This window comes from Electrona antarctica (genome assembly GCF_951216825.1).
Source record: "Electrona antarctica genome assembly, chromosome: 6".
NCBI lineage: Eukaryota > Metazoa > Chordata > Actinopteri > Myctophiformes > Myctophidae > Electrona > Electrona antarctica.
Window position 1 is genome coordinate 19,754,138 of NC_136811.1, and position 20,380 is coordinate 19,774,517.

Below are 20,380 nucleotides of genomic sequence, written 5' to 3' on the forward strand. Positions count from 1 at the left end.
CCTCCTTAATGCTAGAGAGTCTGGAACTACACCTCCTGAATGCTATATAGAGTCTGGAACTACACCTCCTGAATGCTAGAGAGTCTGGAACTACACCTCCTGAATGCTAGAGAGTCTGGAACTACACCTCCTGAATGCAGAGTCTGGAACTACACCTCCTGAATGCTAGAGAGTCTGGAACTACACCTCCTGAATGCTAGAGAGTCTGGAACTACACCTCCTGAATGCAGAGTCTGGAACTACACCTCCTGAATGCTAGAGAGTCTGGAACTACACCTCCTGAATGCTAGAGAGTCTGGAACTACACCTCCTGAATGCTATATAGTCTGGAACTACACCTCCTGAATGCTAGAGAGTCTGGAACTACACCTCCTGAATGATATATAGTCTGGAACTACACCTCCTGAATGCTAGAGAGTCTGGAACTACACCTCCTGAATGTCAGAGAGTCTGGAACTACACCTCCTGAATGCAGAGTCTGGAACTACACCTCCTGAATGCTAGAGAGTCTGGAACTACACCTCCTGAATGCTAGAGAGTCTGGAACTACACCTCCTGAATGCTAGAGAGTCTGGAACTACACCTCCTGAATGCTATATAGTCTGGAACTACACCTCCTGAATGCTAGAGAGTCTGGAACTACACCTCCTGAATGATATATAGTCTGGAACTACACCTCCTGAATGCTAGAGAGTCTGGAACTACACCTCCTGAATGCTAGAGAGTCTGGAACTACACCTCCTGAATGCTAGAGAGTCTGGAGCTACACCTCCTGAATGCTATATAGAGTCTGGAACTACACCTCCTGAATGCTAGAGAGTCTGGAACTACACCTCCTTAATGCTAGAGAGTCTGGAACTACACCTCCTGAATGCTATATAGAGTCTGGAACTACACCTCCTGAATGCTAGAGAGTCTGGAACTACACCTCCTGAATGCTATATAGAGTCTGGAACTACACCCCCTGAAAGCAGAGTAAAGAAGCTGTTCACGAAGAACATATTTTTTAATTCCAATTTCTGCTATTAAGCAGCAGCTGTGCTTTGATTAAGTTGATTTACAGGAGACATTAGACAGAATACAGTAGACATTAGACAGTGGGCATTAGAAGATAGCAAACATTAGACATGAGACTAACCCTGTGAATCTCAGAAGCTGGCAGAGTCTTGGTCAGAGGTGCACATTGTTCTGGGGTGAGCTGTGCTCTGCAGCTAGTAGTTTCTATTCAGGAGATAAAAAATAATGTGTGTTCCAATGGATCCAATGTAGTTAGTATATCACAAGCATGTGGTTAATACTTAGAATTGGTTATAAAACCCACAGACAGAACTCCACATTTTGGAAATGTCTTTATAGGCGAAAATTGTCATTGCTTTCCCCCCTTTTCTGAATGAAAGAAATCTCTGTACGTATACATCTCTAGTCTAGACCGTAGAGGACCTACGGTTGTACGGACAGACACACTGATGGACAGACAGGGGTGAAAATACAGTCTCCGGCCTTTGGACGGAATATAATAATAATACATACCAGACTTCCCATCATACATGTAGTGAGGATCGACAAAGAACTTCAGACATTTCGCCCGTTTCTTCAGGTATTCTTCAGAAGCTATCAACTTCTCAACCTCCAGATGTTTTCCTTCTCTTCCTGCACACACACACACACACACACACACACGCACGCACGCACGCACACAGACACACACACACACACACACACACACACACACACACACACACACACACACACACACACACACACACACACACACACACACACACACACACACACACACACAGCATGTTACTCAGGAGTCAGGACTAGCAGTCATTGTACCACAGGCAACACATGGGTGCACATGTTACTGTGTGACTTACTGTAGAAGAAGAGAACTCGTGCCTCTTGTCCAGAGTAGGTTGCTTTGTAGATTCTGACCAGGCAGTTAGGACAGGTCTGGTAGAAGACCACATCTGCATCTGCATTATAGTTAGACTGTACACCATCCTCTTCCTTCACTGGTTTTCATAAACACACATACATACACACGCACACACGCACGCACGCACGCACACACACACACACACACACACAGACACACACACACACACACACACACACACACACACACACACACACACACATTAATGTGTCAATAACACTGTATCTTATGCTTTGCTTCTGGGGGGTTCGTGATCTCAGATTCTGTGTTAAGATAATCTACAGTATATGACAGGAGCAGAGACACACTGACAAACTATTGAATGCAATAGCATTGCAATAAATGGTTAATGGTAATCCTGAACTGAAGTGTCTGAATGAAATGTAATTTAATTTAATTTAATTTCATCTAATCACTTAGATGAACAATCTTATATTAAATGAATGAATGACATTTTTATTTCCGTGTCATGCCACCATTTTGGCCCATCCCATACGGATTATATGACACATTACACAAAAAGAAAACAACAATCCTTCCTGGCCTGTATACATACCAGTATACACATAGATAAACATGCATACAGTATCTTATTATCTTATATCCTATATCCTATATCTTACATCCTATCTTTATATAGTGTGGAACTCACCGAATTCACCAACATGCAGAGTGAGAGCTGTACTCCCTCCGTCCACAACAGTGGCATCACTAGAGCGACTCACACATTTGCCATTTCTGCATGACAACACACATACACACACATGCACGCATGTTGCACACGCGTGCACGCACGCACACACACACACACACACACACACACACACACACACACACACACACACACACACACACACACACACACACACACACACACACACACACACACACACACACACACACACAGAGCTGAAAACCTACACAGTGATGTCTGTAATATTGTCATTTGAGGAAGCAAGAAAATTCACTTTTGCACCTTTAAGTGGATACAAGTACTTACAGGTCTTTGTTCATTTCAATGTAGTGAATGGTATTCTTGTCATTGTTCAAGGACAGATCAAGGCGAGAAGTGGAAATGTTGCCAATCATTTCGAGACCCGCCTCGAAATCTGCGAACGCTGCAGCCAGCACCCAGTGGCCGTAGATCTGAGGGGTCACATTCAATACGTTTTATTTAACTACTTTATTAGGTGGTTCAGAGACAACAGTCCTCACATACAGTGAACTAATATAGTAACAAACAGGGAACAGAGAAAACAGACCTCAGATACGGTGTAATAATGGAATGACAGGTAGTATACTGTACATGTACGCAGTGATACTACCTGTGGTGGCTGGTGGTGGCTGGTAGTGACCAGCCACCACCAGCCACCACAGGTAGTGTGATATATGTGAGTTTAGCATAATCACAGTAATCCTTAATCAAATTCCATCATATTCAAGTGCTTTTGATAGAAATTATAGCTTTGATAGCTTGTGATAGCTTTGGATAGAAATGAAATGTTGCGAGGATGAGGGGGGACTTCTCCCCTCAAAGGGTATACCTGGGCCAAAAAGGTTTGAGAACCCTGCCTTAGGCGTAAAACATCAGACAGTGTATACATTACAGTATAAGACAGTAGACATTTTAGATATCAGACCGCAGACGTTAGAAAGTAGACATTAGACAGAGAACATTAGAAGACGGTAGACATTAGGTATTATTGGTCATTAGAATGCAGTAAACATGAGACTGACCTTGTACTTCTCAGAGTCAGAGGCTGGCAGAGTCTTGGTCAGGGGTTCACATTGTTCTGGGGTGAACTCTGCTCTGCAGCTAGTAGTTACTTTTCAGGAAATAGAAAAACAAACTTGTGTTCTGTTGTAGTTATTATTTAGTCATAAGCTATACATATACTGTATGATTGGTTAAATATTTATAAAACCCACCCACAGACGGAAATAAGCATTTTAACATGGCCTACATATTTTGGAAATGTCATTATACAGGAAGCAAAAATTGTGATGGTTTCCCCCCCTTTTTGAATGACGGGAATCAGTGTACATAAATAATGTACATGTCTACGTCCATCCGTCCGTCTGCAGTTCATGTATCAGGATCAGGAAAAATAAAGATTGATTGTATGGTTCAAGAGTTATAGGCCAAAACATGAAAGACCCTGTTATAGTGCCACCATTAGGCCGATTTGAAAACTTAGAGGCTGTAACAATGAGCCACCATATCCTTGGGATATGTGCATGCAAAGTTTTGCACAGATTATAACAATAAATACATACCAGGCTTCCCATAATACATGTAGTTAGAATCGGGTAAGAATTTGAGACATTCTGCTTGTTTCCTCATGGATCCTTCATAAGCTATCAACTTCTCAACCTCCAGATGTTTTCCTTCTCTTCCTACAATCACACACACGCACACACGCACGCACGCACGCACGCACACACACACACACACGCACGCACGCACGCACGCACGCACGCACGCACGCACGCACGCACGCACGCACGCACGCACGCACGCACGCACACACACACACACACACACACACACACACACACAGACACAGTTGAGGAAGTATAGTGTGAAACGTTATTGAGGACCTTATGGAGAACAAAAAAAGTGCTTGTGTAAGAAAATAAACAAACAAACATGTGCGACTTACTGTAGAAGAAGAGAACTGGTGCCTCTTGTCCAGAGTAGGTTGATTTGTAGATTCTGACCAGGCAGTTAGGACAGGTCTGGTAGAAGACCACATCTGCATCTGCATTATACTTAGACTCTACACCATCCTCTTCCTTCACTGGATTACACAAACACACACACACACACACACACACACACACACACACACACACACACACACACACACACACACACACACACACACACAACACACACACACACACACACACACACACACACACACACACACACACACACACACACACACACACACACACACACACACACACACACACACACACTGTATCTTATGCTTTGCTTCTGGGGGGTTTGTGATCTCAGATTCTGTGTTAAGATAATCTACAGTATATGACAGGAGCAGAGACACACTGCCAAACTATTGAATGCAATAGCATTGCAATAAATGGTTAATGGTAATCCTGAACTGAAGTGTCTGAATTAAATTTAATTTAATTTCATCTCATATCTTATATTGAATCCTGATGGTATTACAGTACGTCCAGCAAGTACACATAGATAAACAGTCATGCATACAGTTTAGGCCTATATATCTAATATCTTATATCCTATATCCTATGTCTTATCTTATCTTATAGTGTGAAACTCACCGAATTCACCAACACGCAGAGTGAGAGCTGTATTCTCTCCGTTCACAACAGTGGCATCACTAGAGCGACTCACACATTTGCCATTTCTGCATGACAACACACAAACACACACACACACACACGCACGCACGCACACACACACACACACACACACACACACACACACACACACACACACACACACACACACACACACACACACACACACACACACACACACACACACACACACACACACACACACACACACACAGTCTTAGTCAAACAATGAGCTGAAACACAGTGATGTCTGTAAAATTGTCATTTGAGAAAGCACATTTGCACCTTGCAGTGGCTACAAGTAGGCTATACTTACATGTCTGTGTTCATTTCATGGTAGTGAATGGTAGGCTTGTCATTGTTCAGAGACAGAGACAGATCAAGGTAAGAGGTGGAAATCTTGCCAATCATTTCGAGACCTGCCTGGAAATCTGCGAACGCTCCAGCCAGCACCCAGTGGCCGTAGATCTGAGGGGTCACATTCAGTACGTTTTATTTTACTACTTTATTAGGTGGTTCAGACAACAGACCTCACATACAGTGAACTAACGCAACACAGGGAACAGAGATAACAGACCTCAAATACAGTTTAATAATGGAATGACAGGTACGTAGTATCAATGCATATGGTTTCGCCTGTCACTGTTCGTAGCCATACAACTATTTTCCACAATCTCCGAATGCTGAGTCTGGAACTACACCTCCTGAATGCTATATAGAGCCTGGAGCTATACACTTCCTGAATACTATATATAGTTTAACAAGTCTGAAACTACACCTCCTGAATGCTATATAAAGTCTGGAACTACACCTGGAACTACACCTCCTGAATGCTAGAGTCTGGAACTACACCCCCTGAAAGCTGAATAAATCTGTTTGTCATTTCAGTTCACGAAAATATATTCTAAAATATATTTTTAACATATTTCTTAATTCCCATTTCTGCTATTAAGCAGCAGCTATGCTTTGACTGAGTTGATTTACAGGAGACATTATAGACAGAATACAGTACATTAGACAGTGGACATTAGAAAATAGCAAACATTAGACATGAGACTAACCCTGTGAATCTCAGAAGCTGGCAGAGTCTTGGTCAGGGGTGCACATTGTTCTGGGGTGAGATGTGCTCTGCAGCTAGTAGTTTCTATTCAGGAGATACAAAATAATGTGTGTTCCAATGGATCCAATGTAGTTATTATCACAAGCTGTGGTTAATACTTAGAATAGGTTAAATATGTATAAAAACCCACAAACAGACCACTCTTTACCTGGCCTCCATATTTTGGAAATGTCATTATAGGCGAAAATTGTCATTGCTTTCCCCCCTTTTTCTGAATGAAAGAAATCTCCGTATGTACGTCTCTATGACACACTGATGGACAGACAGGGGTGAAAGCACAGTCTCCGGCCTTTGGCCGGATAATATTAATAATACATACCAGGCTTCCCATCATGTATGTAGTGAGGATCGGGTAAGAATTTCAGACATTTTGCTTGTTTCTTCATGGATTCTTCATAAGCTCTCAACTCCTCCATAACATGTCTACCATTTCTTCCTACAAACACAAAAACACACACACAAATCTTATTGAGGAGCTTATGGAGAGCAAAAAAAATGCTCAATGTACAGTCAGACACACTGTGTATGAAAATAAACATACACTCTGCAGACAAAGTTGTACCAGGCAACACGTGTGCACGTGTTAGTGTGTGACTTACTGTAGAAGAAGAGAACTCGTGCCTCTTGTCCAGAGTAGGTTGCTTTGTAGATTCTGACCAGGCAGTTAGGACAGGTCTGGTAGAAGACCACATCTGCATCTGCATTATAGTTAGACTGTACACCACCCTCTTCCTTCACTGGAACACACACACACACACACACACACACACACACACACACACACACACACACACACACACACACACACACACACACACATACATGTGTAAATATTTTCACTGTGCGCTTATATTTATATTTATATAATATGTATATGTATATGTATATTATTATTGATTGATTGCTGTACTCTGTACAAATGTTCACTGCAGCTATCAAGGGCCAGCGGGCCAGTATTTTGTTTACTTTTATTCTGTTCTCATTTGCATTGATTTGGTTCTTGACTCTTACTCTACAGTCTATAGGCCTACTGCACCTCTGTGGAATTTCCTCACTGCTGTTTAACAGCTTTACTCATCTCATCTCTTCATCTCATCTCTTCATCTCATCTCTTCATCTCATCTCTTCATCTCATCTCTTCATCTCATCTCTTCATCTCATCTCTTCATCTCATCTCTTCATCTCATCTCTTCATCTCATCTCTTCATCTCATCTCTTCATCTCATATCTTGTATCTATAGTGTGGAACTCACCGAATTCACCAAGATGCAGAGTGAGAGCTGTGCTCACTCCGTTCACCACAGTGGCATCACTAGAGCGACTCACACATACGCCATTTCTGCATGACAACACACGCACGCACACAAACACGCACACACACACACACACACACACACACACACACACACACACACACACACACACACACACACACACACACACACACACACACACACACACACACACAACACAAACACAATCAAATAATGAGCTGAAAACCTAGACAGTGATGTCTGTAAATGGCCATTTGAGAGAGAAAGAATATAAAGAAAGAAGTTTTAACAACTTCATGGTAATCTTTATAGTTGTAGTTATAGTACTGTACATGCCCTATTCAGAATAGTGAAAATAGCAATTCTACAACTTCATAATATTGGAAGTGAAACAATGTAAAATTTAAGCAGTTAAATTGGAAGATATTTGTGACCTACCTATAAAAAAAGTATTTTCTGTTTACTAAAGAGTTGGAGAGCCAGGGAGACCCATGTTACTGTAGCACTCTATAGCAATTATTAGAATATTGAACCTTTTAGTTTTGCCCCTTACAGCACCTCTAAGTGGATACAAGTACTTACAGGTCTTTGTTCATTTCATTGTAGTGAATGGTATTCTTGTCATTGTTCAGGGACAGATCAAGGTGAGAAGTGGAAATGTTGGCAATCATTTCAAAACCCGCCTCGAAATCTGCGAATGCTGCAGCCAGCACCCAGTGGCCGTAGATCTGAGGTGAATATGAGAACACAGTAGAAATTAGACAGTGGGCATTGGAAATCGGTATAGACATTAGGCAGTAGGCATAATTCATTCATCTGACAGTGGACATGAAATGACAGTAGACACAAGACAGAGAACATAGAATAAATTAGAGGATAGTAGATGTTACATATACTGTAGTAGACAATAGTCATTGGGCATTAGAATAAAGTAGACATGAGACTAACCTTGTGCATGTCGGCGGCTGACAGAGTCTTGGTCAGGGGTTGACATTCTTCTGGGGTGAGCTGTGCTCTGCAGCTCAGAGCTAATGCAACCAGAGCAATCAGTTTGTACAGAGCGCACATTGTGCCAGTGAATGATACTGACTGCTGCTCGTTCTGGATCCGTGGGATGTCTAGTTGATGAGTGAAGCTGCTGGTCTTTATAAAGATCCCCGGCCTTCACTATAGGCAACAACTGATGTTTATACTCCAAAGTCCAAAGTGTCTGCCTGTCTGGATGGGTATACTGTATGTAATCAGACATGAGCATCTGCCCCTTTTACCCTTTTTTCAGGGCTTTCCCAATACACGTGGCCCATATGAAGAAGAACATTTTGACAAATTATAAAATAAATATTTCATAAGGATTTATGAATAATAAATATATTGAGCTGGCTACAATCTAGATAAAATTAGTAAAACACCATCATTTATTGAATCAGGTGAAGGCTTCATCACCAAGCCCCAAGAAATTGCTGATTATTTCAACATATAATTGTTGTATAATTTTTAATAATTGTTTTTGGAATGCTTGCTGTGTAATTTCTGCAGATGACACAACAATATGCTTTTGCAGAGAATGGTACACACCTGTATACATGATGAGGTCATGCAGATCTCTAAATGGGTTACTGAAAATAAGATGAAACTTTCCACACTATTTCCAAAACAAGACAAATGTCTTGTTATTTGCTCAAATCATGCTCAGAGAAAGGACCACAGATAAACTGTTTCTTTGCATGGAATTCATATTGAACAAATTAAGGAGGCCAGATTTCTGGGTGTTCCAATAGATGAAAGACTTTCTCGGGCCACTCACATTAATAACATAGTAACACAAATGAGCAGAAATTCAATCATAAGAAGGAGTAGCCTCGCATAGCCAGCCTTCGCAATGCATATTGCCTCCGGCAGATTAAGTCTGGCTATGAAAGACTTTCTCAGGCCACTCACATTAATAACATAGTAACACAAATGAGCAGAATTTCAATCATAAGGAGTAGTCTCGCATAGCCAGCCTTCATCTGCCTTTGCAATGCAGATTAAGTCTGGCCCCTCTCAATTGTGGGAGGACTTCACGGCCGAAATGGTGACAAGCCAACCACATTCGTTTGGAACCATGCAGGCTATAACCAAGCAGGTGCCTATTTTTGAGGGCGCTAGCCCCTCCTATGTCCAGCTTTGAGGGTTTGTGTAAACACAAACATTGTCCTAACACAAACATTGAATGCCATTGACAATGAATGGCCAGTTTTGAGTGTTTGTGCAAACACGAACATTGAATGCCATTGATAATGAATGGCCAGTTTTGAGTGTAAACACAAACACTACGTAAATACAAACATTGAAGACAAAAGTGAGGACGCAAATTGTGATTGGCCGGAATGAGATGATGTATGAGAGCACCCCTCACTTCACATGCGTTACAACTACTTATACAATCCTTTGTCTTGTCACATATTGCCTATTGCCCAGCAATCTGGTCAAATGCATCTAAACAAGAACAAAATAAAATCCAACTATACCCAACATAGAGCTGCGAGACTAGCTCTACATTGTTCATTTAGGACCGGTATTGAAATAATGCATAATTAATTGTCATGGATGAGAATTGGTGCACTAGCTTGTAGTTTGATTCTGTTTTTGTTTTTTTAAACATCTATACATCACATAAACCTGCTCATCTGTCTTCTCAGCTGTTGCTTGCTAGTGATAGTCACATGTAATACTAATTATAATTCTGGCCTGTGTGGAAAATTAACTGGAAGTTGCATGATTTTAATTCAAAAGGGTCTCATGCATAGAAATGTTGAATTGACTGGATGGGTATTTGACAGGGCAACGTCAAATGGGCCAACCACATGGGGCACGTGTACTGTGTGGCCTCAGGAAAAATTGCTGAGTCAGCAGTGCTGAGTCACTAATGCCTCAACTCAATGTCCAATCGATCCTTTTTCCCTGAACTCATAAGTACAGTTCATCAGTAGGTAATACAGTATATGAAAACAAAATACAATCCAACTATACCCAACATAGAGTTGCGAGACTAGCTCTACATTGTTCATTTAGGAGCGGTATTGAAATAATGCATAATGAATTGTCATGGATGGTAGTGATAGTTGGTGAGCCCCCTCTGCACCCCAGGGGGCTCATCTGACGTTGTTCCCCCAAAATACAAAACATGGCACGAAATGTGGAATGTCCTACCAAAAGACACAAAGTCTTTTTGTCATAGTTTTTGACTGCTTGTTGTGTTTTGTTTATAGTTGGATTTTATTTTGTTTACATACAGTATATTATCTACTGATGAACTGTACTTATGAGTTCAGTGAAAAAGGATCGATATGACATTGAGTTGAGGCATTTGTGACTCAGCACTGCTGACTCAGCACTGCTGACTCAGCAATTCTACCTGAGGTCACACAGTACACGTGGTGCATGTGTTTTGTTAGACATACCAACAGTCCTACAGTCATACACACCCTACCCAAAACCCTAACCTAACCCTAACCGCATACACACGGACGCCACATTTGATTTTTAACCCGCCCCGGGTTTGTCGGGAGCCACGGGTGATTTTTAACCCGCAGCACAGGTGATTTTTAACCCGCAGCACAGGTGATTTTTAACCCAAACGGGTGTTGTCGGACTAATGGTTGTAGGACTGTTGGTATGTCTATAACCAATGTATGTACCCCGATTCAAGAGCATTTATTTGTCGATCCATGTTGGTGTGGCATGCTCCACACACTGTGCTAACAACAACAATTACAATATATGTTGTTGTTATATTGTTGTTATTTAATTCTGGCCTGTGTGAAAAATGAACTGGAAGTTGCATGATTTCAATGAAAAAGGGTCTCAAGCTTAGAAAGCTTTAATTGACTGCCTGGATGGTATTTGACAGGACAACGTGACTAACGTCAAATGGGCCTATTCACATGGGCCACATGAATGTGGTTTATTCACGACCAGAATATTGATATAATATCTAATTTTTATTCATTATTATTAAAATGCACTGGAGAAATCATACCCTAAACTTGCATAATGGGAACAACTTGTACCTGTAGCTCTCTCCTGTATCATTTTTGTATAATTTCTCTGGAGCTCATAATTCTCAGTCGAAGTGGTGTTTTTGTTTAATATACAATTATTGGTACCCATGTGCAATGACAATGAAGGCAAATAACATGTCCCAAATTGGTTAAATGATGACTGAAAAACTGTCTTTATATTACAGTGTCATTGATATCCAAGTTACTGTGTATGATATCAGTGATGTAAGTGTGCTAGATTATCCCAACAGAACCAATCAACCTGTACAATATTGTACATTTATTTAACTGTGTATTTGACTGAAAGGCCAGTGACAATGTAATGCCAGAACATGTTTTGGCCCTTATTTTGTTTTGTTTGTTTGAATTGTTAGGCCTGCCTTAACAATTAGGGGCCGGTGTGTAAGGGCCAAATAAGTATCGATGTCAAGTGCTTTATGTAACCTTGGGGTGGCGCTGTTGTTTATATAAGTGTGGTGACATTGGTGAGGGAGGATTGACCCGGAAGGGCAAAGGGCCTCGAGCCTCCAGGCCCCCCCCTGGAGTATAGTAGTAGTAGTAAGGTAGTAGTAGTAGCAGTAGAAGTAATATTGCTTTGCATCGCAGCCTTCCAATCAGCCTTGTCAATTATTCAGCCTGTACGTCCACTTACCTAGTTGGCAGCAGCTAATAATCACTGCAGGTACTCGACCTGTCATGTCACATTGACCTGTGTTGTTTGGTTGTAATTGTTCCCACTTCCCAGTGTGTGCACTCACTGCACTAGCAGCGCTGAGAGTTGCGATTGCATCATTGTAGCCTATGCATGCTGCCTTCCAGTTATACCTTAAAGTAAAACATTGTTTAATCAAGCTGCTTTTGTGTATTTTTCTACTTGGCTGTGTATGCTGTTCATGCTTTTTAATTTATTTTTTAAATAATTATTAATTATTAAAATGATGACGTCATGAACGGCCGCCCCTGCGCGTTACTACTTTCAAATGGTGTGGAGCGAAATGTTTGTCAGTTTCAGTCTGAAATATCCATTGCCTGTAATCTGTTCTAATTATGGTTTGTTTCTGAAACCACGCAGATCTGATGCTCTACTCAACTCTATGCATGGTGAAATAAATATGTTAATAGCATGCAGAGCTGCCTGTGTATGTGTTAATGGGGCTGACACACAGCGAACAAACAGTACGGCATTACAATGGCGCATCAGCCAGGTCCAGCTACGGGATCAATTCCTCGAGAGATCCGAGGATCTTAAGGCAGTGCTGTAGTTGAGACGAGTACTTGAGAGGATGTTGGCGGTCATCTGGATGACGCTGCTGTTCTCTGTGATGGGGCATGGGGGGGGGGGGGGGGGGGCACCCAGAGTGATGGCTCACACACAGGAGGAAGCTTCCTTTTTCTATGTAATAGTATTTATTTTGTGTTTTGTAAATGCTGTAACCTTTTATTGTGCATTTTGTTGGTGTCAAGATTATCATGTACAATGGTACTAGTCAGTGCATGCCACATACTAATTAAATACAAAGACTACAACCTCTCATGAGATTGTTATTTTCTGATGCAAATTAGGTACTTCTGTTTAAGTCAGCAGTTGTTAAACCTATTACCTTTTTACAAGAAGTACAAGAAAAACAGCTGAGGCTGGACTCTGTGTCGTTATCCCGTGTTCTTTCACTCATTCTGCTACATGCAATAGGTTTAAATGTGAATCTAAACCTTATTGTGAGGACATGATATTCCACTCCAAGAATGCCAAGAAAGCTCAAGTTCTGTTCAGAGGACGAGTGGCCGTGTTGGAGCCGAACATCACACAGAAGAACTGCAGGTATGATTCATTTCTGTACTCATGATACAAAGGCACTTTAATTATATTGTGTCTCAAAGCAGATTGAGGTACAATTATCTACGCTTCATGGATTCCCTTATGTCTACAAATATTTGTTGATATGGCTGCTGTGAAAAAGCTCCACTGAACACCTAGTCACCCAGTCTTGGGAGATGTTGGACTGACATTAGACAGCGTTAGACAGTATTCTCCACCACCATCATCAATTGTGAATCGATAGGAATGTCTTTAGTTACAAATACAATGGTGTTTCATTCCTCCAGTAGAGTTCCAGAGACTTTGACAATCTATGTCAAGATGCATTGAAAACTATTCCCGTTGCTTGTGGTGACCCAGCAATGAGCATCACACTTTGGGTTGGGTTTTCCCTGTCATTTGTCATTTGTCATCTGTGTGCGTGAGTGAGTGTGTGCGTGTTGTACAGTATGCATACTGTTGATTGACTTTACCCAAAAAGACATACATTCAAATTCAGATAGATATAAAATCTTTTTTCAAATTTATTTAAAAAAATACATTGATATTGTCATGAAATATCCTGTATGACCCTGGATGATCAGAGCATCTAATTTGGTTGTCTGCTTCCTCTGATGTGGGTTTGTATACAGTAGTTGAAGGTCAGTAGATGAGGTCTGTCTGTAGAGCAGAGACAGGAGTTGGTCTGTTTGCTGCAACAAATACAGCATCTATTCAGCACTAACAAGGGACTAAATTAATTTCGCTCCTATGCCAGCAAAATGTGGAACGCCCTACCAACAGTCATTAAGACATGCAAATCCCTTGACTCCTTCAAAATCGCTCTCAAAGGGCACTTACGGACGGCTGCAATTCGAAACTGGCCCCCATAAAATCTGAATCCCCACCCACCTCTTTTTTCACCTCTATGATGATTTCCTGTTTTTGGCTATATAGAAGTGTATATTTGTACGTCTCTAAATGTTTTGATGAATTGAAAACGGTGGGCTCTATTGTAAACAAGTGTAATGCTTTATGGTGTCGTCCACAGTTAACAGTTTTTGTATTGAGTTGTGTTGTAAATGTACTGTAATTCTGCAAACTGTTAATAAATACTTGTGGTGTTGTGGTTGTGATGTTACCGTGACCGGTCATAGGATCTGCTGAACAGCCAATCCCAACAGGACACTTGCAGTTAAGAGACAAATCTCTGAAGTCTAAGAAGAGGACGACACAAGATTAATTTATGAAAAAGAAACATAAAAAGAAACGATATTATGGAACTAGAGCAAAAGAGCTACAATATAAAGTATCATTTGTTTCTGAAAACTGGACTTTAGAGAAATGGAGGATTTCCACAGTCAGTGGGGGGAAAATGAATTTAAATTTTAGAATGACTACATGTCATAGTGATGTGAGAATACCTTTTTGATACTGTATGTTTGAGGAGGACTTCCACCAGTCGGGTTTGAGACGACTTCCTGCAGCTCATGCGCACTGTCCTCCTCCATGGGTTTCTCCGCTAGAGAGAGACACACACACACACACACACACACACACACACACACACACACACACACACACACACACACACACACACACACACACACACACACACACACACACACACACACACAAACTATTTAAGGCCTGGCCGCCCATGGTCATGGGGACAAGGAAAAGGTTGGTGTTGAAGGAGTGGACCACATGAAGCCTAGCATCCCTTTTCTAGGACAAATATTTGGCAAAAGTGCAAAGCATTGTCAAATGCACTTGTTGACATTGTTGATGGCCACTAACGAGTCACTAACAAGCACCTTCAACCTGGTGTCCCTATTTGGAGAAATAGGCCTATCTCACAGCCCGCTTTCCACGCCCACTTCCGGTAAATAGTGGTGTCTTTAACATGAGCATTTACACGTTTTTTTCTCTGGAGAATCTAAGTACATTTTCTAATGTAAAAATGTGACAGACCAATATTATTATGAAGCAAACAAGATGGTAAATCAGGTCGAACAGATAGAACAAACCTTACCTTGAGAAAACAAAAGTTGTAGACTTCTTAAATTACCTCGGTTAACATGTAGTGTCTATGGAGTGACGTCACGCTATCACCACTAACCCCGAAAGGGGGCGTATTTAGGGGGGCGGGGAAATTCTGTGAGATAGGCCTATTGCTGCGCTCAGCACTAGTTTAGGGTGTCAGTATAGGTGTCAGTGTAGGTTTCAGTAGCCTTATCGAACGATTGCTGTGTAGACTGTGTCAGTACTAATAGTACTAGTATTAGTATATTACACCCTCCAGAAAAACGCGATTATGCGATTGCATAATTCATTGCATAATCAGCCATTATGCGCTGATTATGCGGGGATCCATTTATTTCTAAAAGGGCGCATATTTCCCGCGATAATCGCATATGTCCGCGCTAATATGCGAATTATGCGGGGCTCGCTTGATTTCACAATCCCCGCATATTTTCGCATAATCGCAACTGTCCGCATATTCCGCAACTTTCCGCATATTCCATAAATTTCCGCATATTCCGCAACTTTCCGCATATTCCGCATAATCGCAACTGTCCGCATATTCCGCAACTTTCCGCATATTCCATAAATTTCCGCATATTCCGCAACTTTCCGCATATTCCGCATAATCGCAACTGTGCATATTCCGCAACTTTCCGCATATTCTGCAACGCTCCGCAAATCCCGCAATTTACCGCATATTCCGCATAATCGCAACTGTCCGCATATTCCGCAACTTTCCGCATATTCCGCAACGTTCCGCATATCCCGCAATTTACCGCATATTCCGCATAATCGCAACTGTCCGCATATTCCGCAACTTTCCGCATATTCCGCAACGTTCCGCATATCTCGCAACGTTCCGCATATTCCGCAATATACCGCATATTCCGCATAATCGCAACTTTCCGCATATTCCGCAACTTTCCGCACATTCCACAACTTCCCGCATATTCCGCAACGTTCCGCATATTCCGCAATTTCACCGCATAAAAGCGCAGAAAAACCCCGCATATTTAATCGCATAATCAAGGATTTTGGCCCGCTAAATCAAGGATTTTAACCCGCACAATCAAGGGTTTTTGCCCGCGCTTTTCTGGAGGGTCTAATAGTATATTGTGTGTCAGTGCTAAAGCACAGCACAGTACAATATACTGCGGTACTGTTACCACTGTCGCAAAATTGCTTGGTCAGCCCAGGGTGGGATCTCTGTCGGTTCTCTGCTCTACGTAATATTAATAATAATAATGGATTTTATTTATAACGCACTTTACATTCGTTAGAATCTCAAAGTGCCACAGTGAGCAACTGCAAAAGAATTTAAAAAAAAGTAAAAAAACATAAGAAGCATTACACCATTAAAACAAATGGGCATGCTATAAAAACCTTGTTAAGCTTGGTTAAAAAGGAAAGTCTTAAGTCCTCTCTTAAATGAGTCAACCGAGCACTGTGGTGCTCTCAGGTGGGTGGGGAGGGCGTTCCACAGTTCGGGGGCGGCCGAGCAGAAGGCCCGGTCGCCCATGGTGCGCAGGTTGGTCTTGACGGGTTTGAGGCGGTTTGTGTTTGAGGAGCGGAGGGAGCGAGTGGAACGCTGGAGGGTGACAAGTTCCTTGAGGTAGGAGGGAGCGTTGCCGTGGATGCACTGGTGGGTTAGCAGGGAGATCTTGTACTTACATGTAAAGTGTCTTGAGACAACTTGTTGTGATTTGACACTTTAATAAATTTACTGTATCAGTATTAAAGTAGGCCTACTGCAGTGCTGCTGTGTCAGGAGGATGTGTGTGAGTGTTCTTACTGTAGAAGTCATATTCAAAGGTAACGTTGTAGTCGTAGTCAGGTGTAGTCCACTCTGTGTAGTCTGGTGGGGCCGTGACGGCACTGTCATCATCCTCTGGTTCTGAGTAGTCTGGTGTGGCCGTGACAGCACTGTCACCATCCTCTGGTTCTGAAGTCTAAGAAGAGGATGATACAAGATGAAAAAAAGTAACATAAAAAGCTACGATATTATGGAAGTAGAGCATAAGAGCTACACTATAGTAAAGTATCATTTGTTTCTGAAAACAGGAGTTTAGAGAATTTCCACAGTCAGTGGGGAAAAAAACAGAATCTACAATTTAGAATGAAACCATGTCATAGTAATGTGAGAATACCTTGTTGTATGTTTGAGGAGGACTTCCACCAGTCGGGTTTGAGACTTCTTCCGTACTGTCATCATCCAGGGGTTTCTCCGCTAGAGACACAATACAACACACGCACGCACAATTTATCATCATACTATAATCATACTAAAAGTGTCATAAACACTGCCGTAGCTCCTCACTGCCTGCACCAATCACTCCCACTTTTCACACAGGCATCGACCATAATAATATGGAGGTCTTAACGAAGCCCTTTTTTCAATTTTACAAATTATTGATTAATAATTAATTTATTAGTGCATTAAAATTACCCATCCACTTACATGGGAAAATGCGAAAACTCACATCAAGTATTTTTCTCTCAGAAACCGTCGGATTTACAGTTACAACACTTGGAGGGGAGGTTCATAATAATTATTAAAATGAATGTATTCAATAATTACATCAGTCGGCCTCATGGTGGTGCTATAACAGCCCACTTTACATTTCGCCTTATAACTCTTTAACCGTAGGTCGTAAAATCAAAATTAAAATTTCCCTGGATTCCTTAGGAGATGACACATCTCCCCAAATAGGCCACGCCCATTTGACACAAATCACCAACGGAATGTCCAATCCACCCCAAATTTCATTCACATGTCGTGGGTGGAGAGCCCAAAACAATTCCATTTTCAGCCTTAGGGGGCGCCGCAAATTTTGAACGCAAATGGTCTACAATTTCATCTGTGCGACTCACAAAATACATTTGGGAGTAGCTGTGCAACTGTCCATAGTTTCTGTGGTGCAGTCAAACTGGGGGGGGGGGCCTTCATACTTTTCAAATGGGGGTCTGTGGGCTAAGTGTAAATGTTGCGGTCCTTGCCATGAACATATTTCCCTACCATGCATTTGTATGAATCCTTTCATGTTTCAAAGTTAAAATGAACGGCAATTAAAGATATTTATGGGAGGGCAATATCTCACAAAGGGTAAGGACTAGTTCATAATAATTATAATAATAATATATTTATCCTTATCCTATTTTACATTTTTGCTAAAGTATCACAGGTTTAAAAACATGGCATAGAGTAGCAAAGGCAACCAAACAATTACATGGGACCCATGTACTGTGTCAGGACTACTAGTTTACTGTGTGTCTGTGTCAGTGCTAAAACACAGCACAGTACAGTATACTGCAGTACTGTGTCAGTATTAAAGTATTGCTGTGTCAGGAGGATGTGTGTGAGTGTTCTTACTGTAGAAGTCATATTCAAAGGTAACGTTGTAGTCGTAGTCATGTGTAGAATCTGAGTAGTCTGGTGTGGCCGTGACGGCACTGTCATCATCCTCTGGTTCTTCTGAGTAGTCTGGTGTGGCCGTGACGGCACTGTCACCATCCTCTGGTTCTTCTGAGTAGTCTGGTGAGGCCATGACGGCACTGTCACCATAATCTGGTTCTGAGTAGTCTGGTGTGGCCGTGACAGCACTGTCATCATCCTCTGGTTCTGAGTAGTCTGGAGTGGCCGTGACAGGAACATCCTGTGGTTCTGACTCCCCCTTCACTGTACAGGAAACACACACGCAAACAGGAAACAGTTTGATTTTGCCTGTGTTTGTTTTTCAGTCAAAAATGCATTCTAAAGGCATGCTCCCTCTCTCTCTCTCTCCCTCTCTCTCTCTCTCTCTCTCTCTCTCCCTCTCTCTCTCTCTCCCTCTCTCTCTCTCTCTCTCTCTCTCTCCTCTCTCTCTCTCTCTCTCTCTCTCTCTCTCTCTCTCTAGTAGAAAGGTCTGCCATAATTCTCTTACATATACAACACAGGTGTAGTATCATATTTTTGTCACCAGATGTCACTAGTTATCAGCTGCATGGGGTCCAGTATGTTGTGTACAGTGATATTTCTTAGCTGTGACCAAACAATTCTCAGCCACAGGTTTCAGCCAATCAAAATTGTGTGTTTGCACTATACTAGAGAGTCACTTTACATGCATGGTGGTCATTTTACACGATGGCACATCACTGCCATGATGTGCCATCGTGAAAAATGAAATACATATCATCATCATTACTTTTCCAGTAATTTGACTTTCATCATTAGTATGTGTATAGATGACTTTCATACTAAATAATTATGAACCAAAACACAGCTCACATGGACACTCACACACACACGCACGCACACACACACACACACACTCACACCCACACACACACACACACACACACACACACACACACACACACACACACACAGCTCCTTTGTGCAGCTATGTGAGAACATGTTCCTCAGTCTGTCCCTGAGCCAAATACACTATGTATGTATGCACTGACAGGTCGTGTTGAGCAACCTCCAGTACCAGTAGTGATAAGTGTACTTCCAGTACAGACAGAGCTATAGGGTTAATAAAGGTTATCTTCACATTAGTCTCGCGTAGCGTAGCCAGCCAACTGTTCCACAATCTCCGAATGCTATCCTACACCTCCCGAAATCCGGGTAATCTATTTGTCATTTCCGTTCACAAAAATATATTTTTAAATATCTTTAGAGCTTAATTTTGTATTTCCGTTTCTGCTAAGATCTGCTAACATCGCATGGATGCATCTGGAGACTGGGACGTATCCTCAGTGATGTATCCCCAAGGTCGTCTGGGTTTCGGGTCTCTCGAACATCATACCCCTCACTCAGGTGACTTACGTCCCAGTAGCTACAATCGA

At 41.8% G+C, this 20,380-nt stretch overlaps 1 protein-coding gene across 1 annotated transcript; it reads right to left on the reverse strand.

Annotated features, from left to right (window-relative positions):
- Positions 1–14,652: 14,652 nt before the first annotated feature.
- Positions 14,653–19,098, reverse strand: LOC306924357 (uncharacterized protein; the record flags this gene model as incomplete). Its single annotated transcript, XM_079502851.1, has 5 exons — positions 14,653–14,742; positions 14,950–15,047; positions 17,346–17,502; positions 17,701–17,780; positions 18,924–19,098. 5 exons carry the CDS (start codon positions 19,096–19,098, stop codon positions 14,677–14,679), a joined length of 576 nt encoding a protein of 191 aa, XP_079358977.1. The 3' UTR covers positions 14,653–14,676.
- Positions 19,099–20,380: the final 1,282 nt, after the last annotated feature.